We start from the raw sequence: 15513 nt of genomic DNA, 5'->3' as shown, positions 1-15513 counted from the left end.
GGGGAACTTAAGTTTTGTAAGAATAATTTTGAGGGAATTAAATAGGAAACAGTTATATGTAAATGAAAAGCTGTTAAAGACAAAGCCTTCCTTGCCTCCCTCCCTTCTCGCTGTGCTTCACCTCCCGATGGCCCTGCTGATGGAGCAGTGTGTCATGGGATGTGAGCAGCAGTGTTAGCTGCAGGTCAGGTGGAAGCAGCACCCCTCTGCTGCTGACAGCATCAATACGTGCAGTGCTGCTCTTGAACATCTGCCAGCCTGCTTAATGTGCCCTTGAAGTAATGCATTCGAGTGTGAGTTTATATAAAAAAAAATAAATAAATAAAAATCACAGTTGGATGCTGGCTGAATGCAAAGTTGTTTTTGACTTGCACCATGTGTTAACGTGAGTGATGTATTAAGAACAAGTGAGTGACCTTAAATGTCAGCTAAAATTAGGTAGTTCTTGTTTCCTTGGCATAGGAGATCAATGTTCTTACATCCTTTTGTGTGATAAAGGCTTTGTTTCCCCCTTAATTAAAACAGGTAAATTTCAAGTGCTTTCTAAGGAGGGGAGGATTGTTGAGTTCCCATGAAATTTAACACTTTCCCATCTTCAACTTTTCTTGGATTCTCAATCCTAACTATTTTACCTTTTCAACCCTCCGTGGGACTTTTATGAAGTCCTCTACAGTAACCTCTGAAATATTAATTATTTAGCATTCTCCAGAAATATAAATACATCACTTTGAGCCTCATCAAGGGGTAAAGATGATCATGAATTACATGAGCATTGTGAGAAGGAGGGAATGATTGCTTCACAGTACAGAAACTACAGTAATCTCCAAAATGATTTTCTCCTTCAGATATATTCTTTATGGCTGTATTGTGTATAGCAGTTAAAATTATAATGTTGAAATTATTGCAGCTTTAGAAATGCATAAAAAGTAATTTAAGCTTCCCACTACCTTTTTTTTTTCTTTTTTTTTTTCCCTGATACCACATGATGGCAATATAATACTGCCTTGTTTGTAGGATTGGTTGGCTGGTGCAGATTGGCATGGTAGCTTTCCATTCTTGCTACCCAAGCTGCTGCTGTTAGCATTTCTAGTGTCAGATATCTACTATTTAGTACCAGCAAATATCTCAACTTGGTAGGCACCACAAGGATCATAGAGTCCAACCCCTGGCTCTACACCAGACCACCCCAAATCAAATCCTATGTCTGAGAGCACTGCCCAAATCTCCTTGATCTCTGGCAGCTTGGGGCTGTACCCACCACCCTCTGGGGCATCACATTTCCTTCACCCCTACCTGACCCACCCTGACACAGCTCCACGCAGTTCCTTTGTCCCTGCAGATGTCACTGGAGAGCAGAGCTCGGTGCTGCCACTTTGCTCCTTATGAGCAACTGTAGGGCCATGAGATCTCCCCTCGGTTTCCTCTTCTCTGGGCTGAACAAACCCAAGTCCCTCAGCTGCTCCTCACACTCCTTATCCTCCAGACCCTTCACCATCTTCATAGCCCTCCTTTGGGTGCCCTCTAGCAGCTTCATATCCTTCTTGCATTATGGTGCCCCACTGCCTCATCCCGGGTGCAGAATCCAGCACTGGGTCTTGTTAAACTTCCTGTAGTTGGTGACTGCTTAGCCCTCTAATGTGTCGAGATCTCTCTGAAGGTCTCTCTACTGCTTTCAGACATAGGGTTTGATTTTTGGGTAGTCCTCTGTGGAACCAGGATTTGGACTCCATGATCCTTGTGGGTCTTTTCCAATTTCAGATGTTCTGTCATTCTATATCCAAGGGAGTCAATAATTCCTCACTTGTTCTTGTTTTTTTTTATTACTTACCAATAGGAAAGAGGTAGTTTGATGTTGGGAAAAGGGGAACTTCAGAGGTTCATGAGGTGCTGTAAGATAATAGTTAAAGAAGATGCACGTGTTACAAAAGTTAAAATGTGGAGAGGTCTTAAAATCTAGTGAGACATCAGTGGCTAATCTTCATTGTGGAAGAGATTAGCAAAGTGACAGTTTTAATTGTCTCACAGCCCTGGTCTTTGTTAAACTGCAATATTAGCATGAATAATTCTGTAGCAAAACAAGCAGTGTAATTGTTTGGATAAACTGACACCAGGGGAGGGCTGAGAAAGCTTCAGGGAGGCAGAAATGAATGAGCTGAACAAGAACAGGCAGAGTGAAATCTGTTGAAGCAACATATAGCATCTTAATTAGCGTGTTAAGTTTTAATTAGTTTCTGATGTGAAGTTAAATGTCACTGCAGGCAGCTCTGTGAAGGTCTCATTTTGCACCTGAAGTAACAGATAGAAGTTGTGGGTTATCTAAGGGAAGTGATAGTTGAACACCTTTGATATTATCAGTAATAATTAAAGCTGTGACCAATCCTTTTCTAAAAGCAGATTACAAAGGGGCTCAACTGATTCTTAATAAAGAAAAAGGTTAAATTTAAAAGGTATTAAGATTAAAGTAACAGCTCTTCAGTATCAAAGTAGAATAAATTCAAAACCACAAGATTTTGAGAAGATCATGTTGACACTACAAAGGAGGCAGTCAGGATGTGAAGAAATGTTGTGCTCTGTTATATAGCAGCATTGATTGGAAGGAGGAAAATCTTTTTGGTGCTTCTGTCTCCTCACATATCAGCAAGAGAAACGTTCTGGGAAGCAAGAAGTTAGAAATGCTAAGGGGAAATTTTCTACTAGTTTTAGGCTGTAGAAGTCACAAATGCAGGAAGAAATTTGTATGTGTGTGTGTTGAGAATACATTGAATTCACTTAAGAGACACTGCTGATATGAGTGAAAGGTTAAATTAATGCTTTACCTTTAGTATGTTTTATTTAGAAGGGGAAAAAAAGGTTTACTTACGTTGTTTTTATTTTTCAGGGCACAGATAAATCTTTCTTATTCTGGCAATGGCCCTGATATGTTTGGCCTGGTGTCGAGCATCCTAGAGGAGCCAAACAAGGCAGAACCAGCTACAGATTGGTCAGTTTATTCTAAAAATCCTTACGTTGTTTATCACTTCTACATCCTTTTGTCACCCATGTGTATGTTTAAAATGATTGCACAGAATTTAGAGATAAAGGACTTTCTTACAAAGAAATGTGAAAACTTATTTTTAACTAGAAGTAGCCTGTTAGAAATGCAGCAATTTCAGTCTTCCATTGGGTCACAGCACTGGGAGGGGGGAGGGGAAGAAATGTTTAAAAATCAGTAGAGAGTTGTCTATAAATCATCACACGCAGAATAGTTGAGATCTACAGTTCTGAATGTGTATACCATAAACATTAGAGAACAGCAGTGGCAGTCAGATTCCATTTAGCGTTCATTTAACTGCAGTAGAGATTTCCTCCCCTTAAATTTTGTAGAGAGCTGGGTACCCTGAGCCAAGAATGTAAGGGGAAATGTGTCAAGGGGAGAAGATAACCCTGAGATGTGAACTGTTGCAATGTTTAAAAGTGCACTGTTGCTGGAGGTTTGTTAATTCTGTTACAGGAATTCACTTTCAAGATTGTTTCCACCATTGTGGGCTTCTGATTTAGGAAACAACGGTGAATTCTCAGGGCTTTCATCTGAGCACTCTGTAGGCAGCGAGGATTTGATGTGCACACAGAACTGCTACCGAGAGCAGCTGCTCCAGTCGCACGATGTGGAGCTGCTGCACAGAGGTTTAGAAGATCTTTATCTGATCCAGTCTTGGCTTTCTCCATCTGACCCCTGCAGTCAGCCTGACAATGCTCTGAAAAACGGTTACCTTGCAAATTCCTCTTTGGAAAACAATAATTCCATTTTCCAAGAAAGCTGTGCGTTTCAAAGTGCGGATTATAATCAGCGTTGGAGCAGATATGAGCAGCTGAGCTTAAATGAAGACTTTGAAAAAAATGGTTCCAGTTTTAGCACCTCTTCTCAAAACAGAATGAAAGATAGCTCTATCATTCAGAAAGGGTGTTGGAGAACTGAAAGAGCAAGAGGCAACGTGATGAAAAATGGTGTGTATGAACAAATTAAACGTTCTCCTGATCTTTCTAATCGGTCTATTGGTGATTCTTGGGATGAAGTCCTCCAGAACAGTCACTTCTTTTCTAAAAGTTGTGAAAACTTTACAGCTGCTCAGAAATCCCAGTCATCTGTTCATCCATCGCTGTATTTTTTCAGTCAACCAACGAAGGAAAGTTTTTCTAGAGTGACAAACAGAAAACCACAGGAAACCCATGTGCAAAATGGTCATCAGAGCTTTACTTTAGGGGATGTTTTTAATAATAATAATGAATGTGAGAACCACGTTAGTACTGAAGAATACACTCATAAAATTTCTGAGTTTGATTTGTCAGTAAAAAATGGGAATTACTTGTTGTACCATGGACATACATGGGTGGATGGGAAATCTGCAAGTCCAACAGCTGCATCAGATGTTGTGTTTGGAAAGCAGGTGGTAACAAGCATGCAGTCATCACCCGGACCTTCAACCACATCTGGGGGCTCCTCCCCACATCATCCTATGGCATATCCCTCTTACTACTCACAGACCTCACCAGTCCTCCCACTGGGAAAAGATGGAAGTTTACAAACATCAAATAGTATTTCTAACAATTTGGGAGTTTCTAATTTTATCTCAGACATTCAGAAGCAAATGAGCCCCTTTGGACACTCGCAGCATGATTCTTTGACTAGTAAAGAGGGGCAGCAATGCAAATTCCCTGTTAATTTTTCATCCAGCTGGTTAACACAGCAGAATGTTCTAAGTGAAGACCCTGAAATGTGCCACAGGTTTCAAAAAAAGCAAACCCAGGAAAATGGTAATAAACATGATAGAAGAAGCAGAAGGAACTGGATTCCTCAGTTTGGATATGCAACCCCAAACTGCCAGCAGTACAGCATGCTCCAAAAGAGCCACGAACAGAATGGCAGTATCATGTCAGATTTTACCAATCCTTCTTTTCTTCCTTCCTTCCCATTCATGTCTGATTTGAAGCAAACTCCCAGCTTTTTTCCATTTAATCACCATCTGTTTTCATTAGCAAAGAACCTCAGTTTTCCTCCTTCGCCTTTTCCATTCTCAGAACTTGTTGATCTTCTCCATTATGATGATTTTAACCACTTGAATCCCTTCATCAGTGATCTCTTTTGTGGGGAAATAACTGCCCCATACTTTGCCTTTCCAATGCCGTTTAACAAGTGCAGACCTCCCAGGAGCCGCAGCGGACCTTCTAATGAGCTTCACACCCAACTGGAGGAATGTTATGAGCAGTGGAGGGCTTTGGAGAAAGAGAGGAAAAAGGTAAAGCATTGGTGATAATAACTTTTTGTCCAAGCTATTGATTACATTAAACACCTTGCAGGGAATGCATACCCTGGCATTCCTCCTCTTTTGAGGAGGAGACACTTCAGTTAGTTTTAAATACTTAAAACACCATCCCCCAAAAATCTGCTTTGAATATAATGTTTGTATTATTTGGCATGACTGCTTTTAAACCGTACGTGCCTTCCAGCTTTGATTTCTAAGTCTGTTCCCACTCAGGGCTGCTAACAACATTTTTCTCTATGAACCTGCAATATTTGCTACCATAGAATCACAGAATGGCCTGGGTTGCAAAGGAGCACAATGCTCATACAGTTCCAACCCCCTGCTGTGTGCAGGGTCACCAACCAGCAGCCCAGGCTGCCCAGAGCCACATCCAGCCTGGCCTTGAATGCCTGCAGGGATGGGGCATCCACAGCCTCCTTGGGCAACCTGTTCCAGTGCCTCACCACCCTCTGGGTGAAAAACTTCCTCCTAATATCCAACCTAAACCTCCCCTGTCTCAGTTTCAAACCATTCCCCCTTGTCCTATCACCACCCACCCTTGTAAACAGCCATTCCCCCTCCTGTTTATCCGCTCCCTTCAAGTACTGGAAGGCCATAATGAGGTCTCCTTGGAGCTTTCTCTTCAAGCTAAACAAACCCAGTTCCTTCAACCTTTCCTCATAGGAAACACTTGGAAATGCTTCTGTTTTGCGTTGTGACAAATACAGCCTGTTGGTGCAGGTCTGGGACTTCAGTTGGGTCTGTTGGGATGACTGAATTTGTCTTCATCTCATCAAGAACATTTGTGTTTGCCTGTAATTGACTTTTCTCTTAGAGGTTTCCTTTGGCTATGTGCTTCATTTTTGTGGTTAAGCACTAAACATGCAGAAGGCTTCATTAGTCAGTGTAAGCTGTTCTCAGTCCTGCAAGTCAGCCTCCATAGCACGGTTCACATTCCTGCAGCCAAAACACTTTCTCCCCACAGAGGATGACTGCATCCTGGTTGCCTGATAGGAACGTGCCAGATCTGCATTCGTTGCTGTTTGTGGGTATTGTTTGGGAGAACACTGGTTGGCAGGGATTAAAACTTTGTGAGGAGCTGTTCTAACAGTCTGATCTGCCCAAGGACAGGGCTGAAGCCTCTGTGTCAGTGCTGTTTAGCTCATTAATGTGTGTGTAGCTCACCTTTACACAGGAGGAGATTTTAAGTTTCTCAGCCTGTATGCATTTCTCAAGAGGACAAACAGAATCTTTCTCCAGAGAAACTTGCATTTAATTCCAGCTTGTCTGATCAGCTGGCTGCTTCAGTTCCCAGAGAGCTGTATTGAACTTCAGTGGCAGTGAGCTTGTTTCCTTCTCTAAAAATCTCACTCTTCTAGGGATCTGTTATTTAGGAACAACTGATTTTGTACTAGGTGAGGGCTGGGATATTAAGGATGTCAGTAAAGCAGAAAGACAGCACATGTTGAAATGTAACTGTGGACTTAGCCTTAGCTTGAACAGCAGCATGATATCTAATCTCAATCCATTGTACACTGAAGAAGGACCAAGACAGAATCCACTGCTTGCTCTGCCACCTTCTATTCCAGGTTTAAGAAGTTTCTATGCAAAAAATAGTCACAGTGGTGCTTTGTCACTGTTTGTGTTACACCACGTTTTGGCTGTTTTCCTTTCTCACTGGGAAGCTTAGCAGTTATGAGCTGATACCAGACTATGTTAAATGTGGCTTATTCCTGATGTCCTTCAGTTGACCTGTGGTGGTGTGATCACCTGTTTCATTTAATCAATAATCCAAACACGTAACATTTGAGAGATGCAGTGAGAGACATGGATTTAAATGCTTGGGATATGTTGCAAGAAATTCTTTGCCTCAAACTGTGTCCCAGGTTAGTTAAAATGCAGTTGTGCAGATTTGAGTGCTGCCTAAAAGCATTTCCTCTAAAGTAGAGCTGAATTAAGGAAGTATTCCTATCCTACAGCAGCTGGTTGTATACCTCAAGAGATACTTGGGAGCATTTTACTGTAAACACAGAAGTAAAGGTAGAAAACTCTTCCGTTCTATTTGAAAATTCTTAAGCAAATGGAAACATGGATTTTCATAGTAATTTTAAACTACAATGTTGTTTCCATTTCCCCTTCAGACTGAGGCTGACCTTGCAAGGAACTTTCCAGGAAGGCGTGTTTCTAGCTCCAATAACACTCCTGTGTCTCAGCTCCCTGCCCACCCATCACGAGTGGATCGTTTGATTGTAGACCAGCTCCGAGAACAGGCCAGGGTGAGTTTTCCAGAAGGGAGTCAAAGCACCAGGTGAAATACTTTACTTCCTCTTTGTTTTCTTTTGTTTTGGTCTAATAGAGTTGCAAATACATGGTGATTTTCGGTGTTTCCAATGTGTCTGCTAGGTGCTCACCTTAATAGGGAAAATGGAAATGCTTTGTGGTGCCCCTGTGCACAGTAATGTATCTGCTGCCTTGAAACATCACATGGAAGCCATCCATGTAACGCAGGCACGGCGTAAGGATGAGGTTGTTAATGCTGTTAATCCACAGAGACAAGGAGCGCTGCGTTACAACAGTGAGAAAGGTAAGTGCTTCCCATTCCAGCAGCTCCAAAAGCTTTTATGAGGATTTAGTTGTGGAAAATATGTAGTTTGAAATGCATGGTGGCAATAATTTATTGCATCTTCTGCAAAGAAGTTGCAAGACTTACCTGCCACTTGTGTAAAATTAAGCTTAAGAGATTTTTTTTTTTTGCTTTTGCTACTTGGAACACTTTGAAGCCTTCTCTTCCTTATTAAAATATAACTATAAAAACTGTTTGGTGATATTATATAAAAATAGATAGTCCTATAAATCAAAATGTGCTTGTTTTTAAACAAGTTTAATTTTATATCCATGCTATTTGACTAGTCTTTCTTTTCAGCTTATAAAGTAATGAATGCTGTGCTTCTTCATAGTGTCTACGTTATCTAAATCACAAAACTACCAGAAATTACACTTTCTAATTCCAAATTGCTGTTGAAGTAAGGCCAGATTAATTTGCAGCTGGAGTGTGTACTTCTCCAGAGGTTTGTGTGCTGTTCTGCAGTTTCACTGTCACCAAGCAAAACTGCTTCTTAATTAGACAACTTGCTTCACAAATTTGTCATAAATCTGCTTTCTATTGGTGACTTTGAAAGCATGCTAATTGCTAGGAAGTTAACAAACTATAGCTTGTTTTCTATTATAAATAGCTGTAGGAAAGCACTTGTTAGAAAGTAAGCCATGTGATATAAAGCTGTGGAAACCAGCATGTTTTACACCTTCTTTTCCATTAGTTGGGCAAAGCTGGCTCTTCCTGAAAGTAATGTGTTAACTGGAAGAAATGTGCTTAGTTCATAGCAGCACAGTCTGCCATAGATTTTTGTCTATTACCAGTGTTTCTGTACCAACACAAGCAGAGCAACTGCATTCCTTTCCAAGAGTTGAGGATGAGTGGAAGCTGCTATTCAATATGATGATTGCACAGCTGATATCTTCTGGTATTTGGGTTTCGGAGGGGAAGATGATATTTTTTTGAAAGAAGACACTTCTCTCAGAAAAAAACTTTCTGAGAGGGATGTACCTCAGCCTCACTGCCATTCTTTGTTGGATCCTTTCTCAGCACTGTTCTGCAGTGTCTGATTTCCTGTCACTACAGCAGGGATGGCAGTGTATAGCTCTTTGGCATCCAGCAGTGTTTGAGATAGCCCTGCTTGTAGGAAGGGAAACTGACCAGTAAAGTGTCAAATGCTTGACACCCACTTGTCAAAGCAAAACACCTTCTTAATGATGTCATATCCTTAAATGTAGTAGTCCTATAAGCAAATCTATAAGCTGATGGCACAGCCAGAGCTCAGCTGCGAGTCAGTGCCACCAGCAGGTAGACAGCAGGCACCAGGGATTGCATGGAGCTCATCTGACTGCACTGTGGTAGGTAGACTTACTGATCGTGCTGTGTAATATCATTGTATCATTGTATTTCTCCTATGATGACATCAATTAAATAAGCTTAATTATTCTCTTGCAAGGATGATGGGTAGTTAGTCCAGTAAATTTTGGACACAGTTCTGGTTGCTATTAATGTGAGATGTTACAGCTATCGGTTGCAAGAGAAGAATAGCTGTTGGAGTTCAACAGTTACAGTAACGGCACAAAATTAGCTGTTTCCTGATCAAACATTGTGCACTAATGATGTTAAGTGAATTCAGATAGCTTTTCTATGTATTATTATGAATCAGGCTCATGTATGAGCTTTACCCAGAAGGTATTTTTCTGTTGCAGATGTTCTGGCTCTGGCAGCTGCCATTAGAGATCTTGCTGCTTCCACACGCAGGGCTCGCACTGCGTTATGGTGTGCATTACAGATGGCTTTGCCAAAACCCTCCCCAAGCAGCCTGGTAAAGCATGAAACTGAAGGGACAACACAAGAGCTTTGTACTCTAAACACAAGCACACAAGGATCCAACAGCATGGAGAACGACAACACAAGAAGCAGAGAAGAAAAGCCTGAGGAACCCATGAGGATTCTGGAATGACAGCTAATAGTAATAATAATAATAATAATAAAGGGAGGCAGGAGGCCGAGGACTGGGGGAGAAGGGTGAAGTGGCCTTGTTATACTGACAGTGTTTTCCATTGGTTATCAGAAAGCAAGAAGGTTGCAACAGTTGATCAGAGCTACAGTTCTGTTACTGTGATTCTGCATCCCTTACTAGTGTTAATGCAGTGGTAATATTGCTGGTATTACAATGTCTGCTACGTTAGAATGTTAAGAGGAACTAAACAGTAGCTGAGCGTTTCCTTGTCTGCTTATCCAAAGCTACATATCAGCTGTGATTCAAGCCATGACCTGAGAAATCAGTGTGGTAGAACTTCCTTCTCCTTTCTGTGTTAATGGTATAGTCTAGCATACTGAAAAGAGGGGGGGGAAAAAGTCATTTGAAAGGTATTTCATTCAGGTGTTGATTTGTTTGGCACTGAAAAGAACTACGTAATGGTGCAAAAGTGATCAGTATGTGGGTAGCATCCTATCATGGAGCAATCCATGCTCCTGTGTTGTTTTTCAGTTGAGGAATTTGGGTTATTGCTATGTTTGAGAATAATCAGCTTGTAATGGTGGTTCTATGAGAAGCTTCAGCATTTGTGCTGCCAGGTTCTAGCTAAACCAAGGTAGATTGAGCTTTCCTACGTCTTATACCAAGTATCAGCACGTTTTACATCTTAAATACAAGGATTTTGGAGACTTGCAGTGAGTACTGTATTGAGATACATGTTAACAGGAGACTGAAAAAAAATTGTGGCTCAGGATTGGAAAAGAGATTTATTGATTTCTCACTGGGTTATAAACCAGTAATTACACAGCATAGTGTGCACTTCACTGAAAAATGCTCTGTGTTATTAGTGTGTGTTTCATGGTACTACAGATCTTTGGAAACATTCCATATTTATTTTAATGTGTTTATTGAATGTTTATTTAAAATTCTATTTTAGTAATATAAAGTTGAATCTTTTGCCAAACCTTCCAAATAATCGTATTTAACAATTTACTCAGGAAATATGTCTATTCTTATATAAATATACACGTATACATAGGGGTTTTGGGGGGGGGGGAGGGATGTTAGCAAGATACTTACACAAAGTTAGCTATATCCTAGGTTACCAAAGCTATTTAATGGTTTGTGTCCTGCGTGGAAGATTTCACATATTGCATTGCTGTTACCTGGTGTCCATTCTGTGGCTTAGACAATCAGAAATGCTGTGTGTTGGTGTGAATCTTCAGGATGAGAATAAGAGCAGAATGAGTAATTCCGGTTTTCTTCTTATGGCATGTAAATATTTTAGTGCTTTAACAGCTGTCTGAATGCAACACCATCACTTACATGTGACTGCTAACCAGCTGTGGCTCTCAGCTATTGCTGTAGCAATGAATGGCTTTGGAGAGCAGTTCTTACTTGAAAAGTGAATTAAGCATAAGGGAAGTTATTGAGAGGTATAAATAGAGATGTATCTGTGCTCCACAGTGTTCAACATGAAGTTTTGTGGGTAAATCCAGAATTGTTTTTGTTTCCATACATATGCGCTTGCAGAATGTTCAAAAGCAAAAAAACATGGGGCACTGGAGAGTATTGCTTTGAGTGTGAGGGTTTTCTTTGTGCAGGTGCAGCATTTTGCACAAATTAAGATGGTGAAATTGGCTTTTGAGAAACTGATTACCTGTATTACACAGCTGGAAAAGTGGAGTCTGCAGTATTTCAGCCCGTGGCTAATTTTTAATTGTGATTGCTGTACTGACAGGAAGGCAGAGCTGGGAAAAACAACTGTGGTCCTGCAGGAGTGCACTGTAGCATTGTGTGTAGAGAGCATGGTCCATCTTATTGTACTGCTGACCATTAGCCATTACTCTCAAGGGACGTGTTCTTAACTGACTCCTAATGTTGTTAATGTGCCTTCAACAGTTTTGTTTCTGAGCACAGTAAGTAACAGTATGCTCACCTCTGTTTTGCACTGCTGCTTAATTACCTGTTTACAAAGAGTTGCAGTGTGGCTGCAGCTGACTACAGCTAACAGCTGGGGTGGGCTGGTAGTGCTGTGCACCATTGCTGCAGGGAGTCACAGTGCACGGGATGTGTATTTGCTTTAGTTGCTGATCATCCCCACATTTGCTGACTTCAATGAGAGCAAAGCTTTGGGCTGTTAGCTCACACTTATCCTGGAGAGGTATCTTCATTTCACAGTCTGTACTGATTTCTTATTTATACTGTTTTCTTCTCATTTGTGAAGCAATAGGGTGAAATTACTTTGCTTTGTTTCCCTAAATAACTTTACTGGGATTTAATTTATTTCTTTTCCTGGGCTATTTTTTGAGGTTTACATTTTTTGAATGAATTGTAGCAGTGATACAGATCTGCTCCCACATAAGGGAGCAAGATGCTTTGAAGTCCCCTGTCAAGTCCCAGTTATTGCTAAGTTAGGTGTTTTTTCGTTCAGTGTCGATCTGTCATGTTTTAAAATCCCAAATTGAGAGTCCAACACAAGATAAAACGTAAGGATCAGTTACTTCTGGGCACTGCAGTAGCCATTGAGTTCTTGTGATTTGGTTCTGCTGTTTCTCAGAAGAAGGCCCTGCGTCAGAGCTGGGATGTCACTTCTGGCAGCAGATTTGGCATCCCTGCTTTTCTTCAGATTCCACAGATAGCTCTGGAAATTAAATGAATCTGGTGGGATTTATATCAACTTGCACTAAGAAGTTTGCATTACTTTGTCTCTACTTTCCCCGTAGCAACGTGCAGGGAAGCAGTCTGGGCTCGTGCTCTTTGTCTCACTGGGCTGTTTTCAGAAATGTTTGTCAGACTGAATTGTTCCTGAGCTCCTCTTGTTGCTTTTTCTTCCCAGACTGAATGTTTTCCTTTGCTGCTGGTATTCACTGCTGCCATAAACCACCTCTCTACCTGGGTGTGCATCTTTTGGAGCTGATTTGCCTTACAGCACAGAAGCTGTTGCTGTAAGCTTCATGTAGGATGTTGGATTTTGTTGTTGCCACGTTTGAACTGCTATAGAGGTTATGCAACCAACAAACCTTAAGCCTGTATGAATTTCTTTAAAGCTTATTTTCTTACCTGTTCCAAGAGCTGACTTTGTTTTATTCTATTCAGGAGTGATGATGTCAAATGCTGCACATTGGAGCAACCCTAAACAGTGGTGTCTTGAGGATTTTGCTCCTAGCATCACTACTGCTCTGACGTATTTGGTTCTACTTTATGGCCCCACTATTTTATGTTATCTCTGTAGTGTCATTAAGGTGGAGAAAACTTCTTCAGGATTATTTAACTCTTAAAAACTGTACACAATATTGGACAAGAATAATGAATATTGCACATTGGTGAATGTATGAGAGCAGTTGACCTTGGAATGCATATATTTAATTAATGTTATTTTTAAATAAGTGCACTAGGCTACTGAAGAGCTGGGTGTTGTGGCCCTGCTTCCACTAAGCCAGCAGCTTGGAAAACTGGCTATCAAGAAACTACAGCAAAGTGTGTGCCTGAGCTTGATTTTGTTTCTCTCTATGCTGACAAACGTGGAATTAATAGGATTGTTTTCCTCCCTCTTAAAGCTGAGGAATGGACCCATAGCAGGAGCTTTGGCTGAATTAAATGTGTGGGTTTCTGAGGATTTTGCACCTTGTTTCTCTCCCACTTGCTTGGACAGAAATGAGCTGTAGCCATCAGAAGGCCTGGATTTATTTCTGGAGCAGTTCATTGCCACCAGCACTCCTTGTTGTTTAAGGAATGCAATATGAAATTAGGCATCCCTTTTGTTATAAATCACTTTCTAATTAAAAATATATATATATATATATATATCAGTTTCCCAATCAATTTCAGTTACATAAAATGGGAGGTCATTATTTTTCTTCATTAGCAATACTGTAATCAGAGGTGCAAAAAATGTGTGTTGTCTGTGCTTTTAGAGACCAGAAATACCTGGGGTTGGAGCTACTTGAAAAAATGTGGACAAGTGGAGCTATAAATCCTCTCTCCTTGTTTTCCTTTCTAATACTCATTTGGCAATTATTCACACTTGGTCTCTCAGAAGAGGGTTAGAAAGGATGAACAATCAACTTGCAGTCCTTGCCAGCTGGAAATTACTGTACATTTTTTAGTTATATGAAATACAACCACTTTAAGACTCATTTATGCACAGTAATAACTTACTGAGCATAGTTTTTTCACAAAATTAGGCTGTTTCCCATTATAAATGGGAAAGGTTTCCTTTTGTTTTATATGACATATGCAAAGATGAACAGTGTCTGTATTTTAATATACTATTTGGTGTCTGGAGCATCTTTTACATGTTTGTTGTTCAAACTCATGTATTTTATAGCAAGTTTGACACTGCTGGTGTCGCACTGCAGGAGGACTCAGAGCTGATCCATTCAATAGCAATATGTGAAAGTGCAATTTTACTATAATTGCTTGTGATACAACAGCCAAAGTTGATGAGAAGGTTTGTGTTATGTGTGTGAGAGTCTCAGAAAGGAGAGAAAGCTGTACTTAATAATGGCCAGTGTAATTTATTAGGGTATTATGAATGTGATTGATTCCTTTTAAATAACCAGCTGTGTTGTATGCCTCCTTAATAAATAGTTATGGCTTGTTGTTTCATTTCCTTCAATCTGCACTATTTATCAGCTGCTGTCCTTCAAGAGAGTTTAACTTGTTTTGTCATTCTGCCTTGAAAAGATGTTGTGTGCTCTGCTTCAACACAGTTTAAAAAAAAAAACAAAATTAAAATCTTCACTTTTTATGACCTTGATTTTATTATTTTGACACGTCCTGTGGGTGAAGAAGGAGCAGTTTGGGTTTGTTTGTATTGTACTTGGAAGATCCTTTGAGCTGGATGCAGTGTTATACAAGGCTGCTTGTTGATGAGCTATAAGTGGCAACAGAGCTCCTTTATGCTGGATGTCCTGAAAGATGCTGAAAGAAGGCAGTGCTTTGCAGATCACTGATGTGCAGAGCTGTACTTCCCCCCCCCTTCTCAGCAAGATGGTTTTGGCTGATCTCAGGTATGTAGAAACTCCAAAATCTGGGTTTGCACAATGGCAGGGTGTCTGTGTGCACACTGGGTGGTCTTAAGCATCAAAAACCAAAGCGTGTCATTGATAAACTACAAACACTTAGCACACTGAGTCAGACACCCTTCTGCATACAATAGCTAAGCAGTTTTTAAGGGTTGAGGGTGATTTATCTCAGTAACACAAAGATGTTATACTGCAAGTCTGGCCAGTTGCTTTGGCTGACAGAGCCCATGGTTCCTCCACTAATTACAGATGGGTTATAAGATGCCCCTTGTTAAATATGTTGTTGATGGGATTAATCCTATCTCACACAGTGAATTTGTTACTGGTAGCAGTCCAGGCATTGCACGGCTCATAGGAGGATGAATTGGTTTGTCTTGAGGAGTCTGGCATGAGATTTCCAAGGGGCATGCTATGTTACTGCTCAGAACCCAGGGCAGCAATGTCAGGTGTGAAGAGAACTGGATTTTTGAAGCACTGTTCTTGAGCATGCCCTTAGGTAAACGTGCCTCCACTGATGGCTCTCTTTGTGTTTACTCAAATACAGCCTGGTTGCTTTGATACTTGTTCCAAAACACCTGCAATGGAATAATTGCAACTGTTTTAGTATAACTATGCTGGCAACTTGCCTGC

The 15513-nt window shown here is 40.7% G+C and overlaps 1 protein-coding gene across 6 annotated transcripts in view; it reads left to right on the top strand.

Moving 5' to 3' along the window:
- Positions 1-14609, top strand: part of LOC104911318 — a 25381-nt gene extending 10772 nt beyond the window's left edge. For all 6 annotated transcript variants that reach the window (XM_031553822.1, XM_031553825.1, XM_031553821.1 and 3 more), the window contains 5 exons: positions 2879-2980; positions 3491-5273; positions 7421-7555; positions 7683-7863; positions 9582-14609. In XM_031553822.1, the coding sequence (XP_031409682.1) occupies positions 2879-2980; positions 3491-5273; positions 7421-7555; positions 7683-7863; positions 9582-9835 (2455 nt within the window). In that variant the 3' untranslated portion in view covers positions 9836-14609. The remainder of the gene's footprint in view (positions 1-2878; positions 2981-3490; positions 5274-7420; positions 7556-7682; positions 7864-9581) is intronic.
- The last annotated feature ends 904 nt before the right edge of the window (positions 14610-15513 follow it).

The sequence above is a fragment of the Meleagris gallopavo genome, chromosome 6 (assembly GCF_000146605.3).
Source record: "Meleagris gallopavo isolate NT-WF06-2002-E0010 breed Aviagen turkey brand Nicholas breeding stock chromosome 6, Turkey_5.1, whole genome shotgun sequence".
In the NCBI taxonomy this organism is placed as follows: domain Eukaryota; kingdom Metazoa; phylum Chordata; class Aves; order Galliformes; family Phasianidae; genus Meleagris; species Meleagris gallopavo.
Note: the sequence above shows the minus strand (reverse complement) of the source record. Positions and strands in the feature narration are given on the sequence as shown.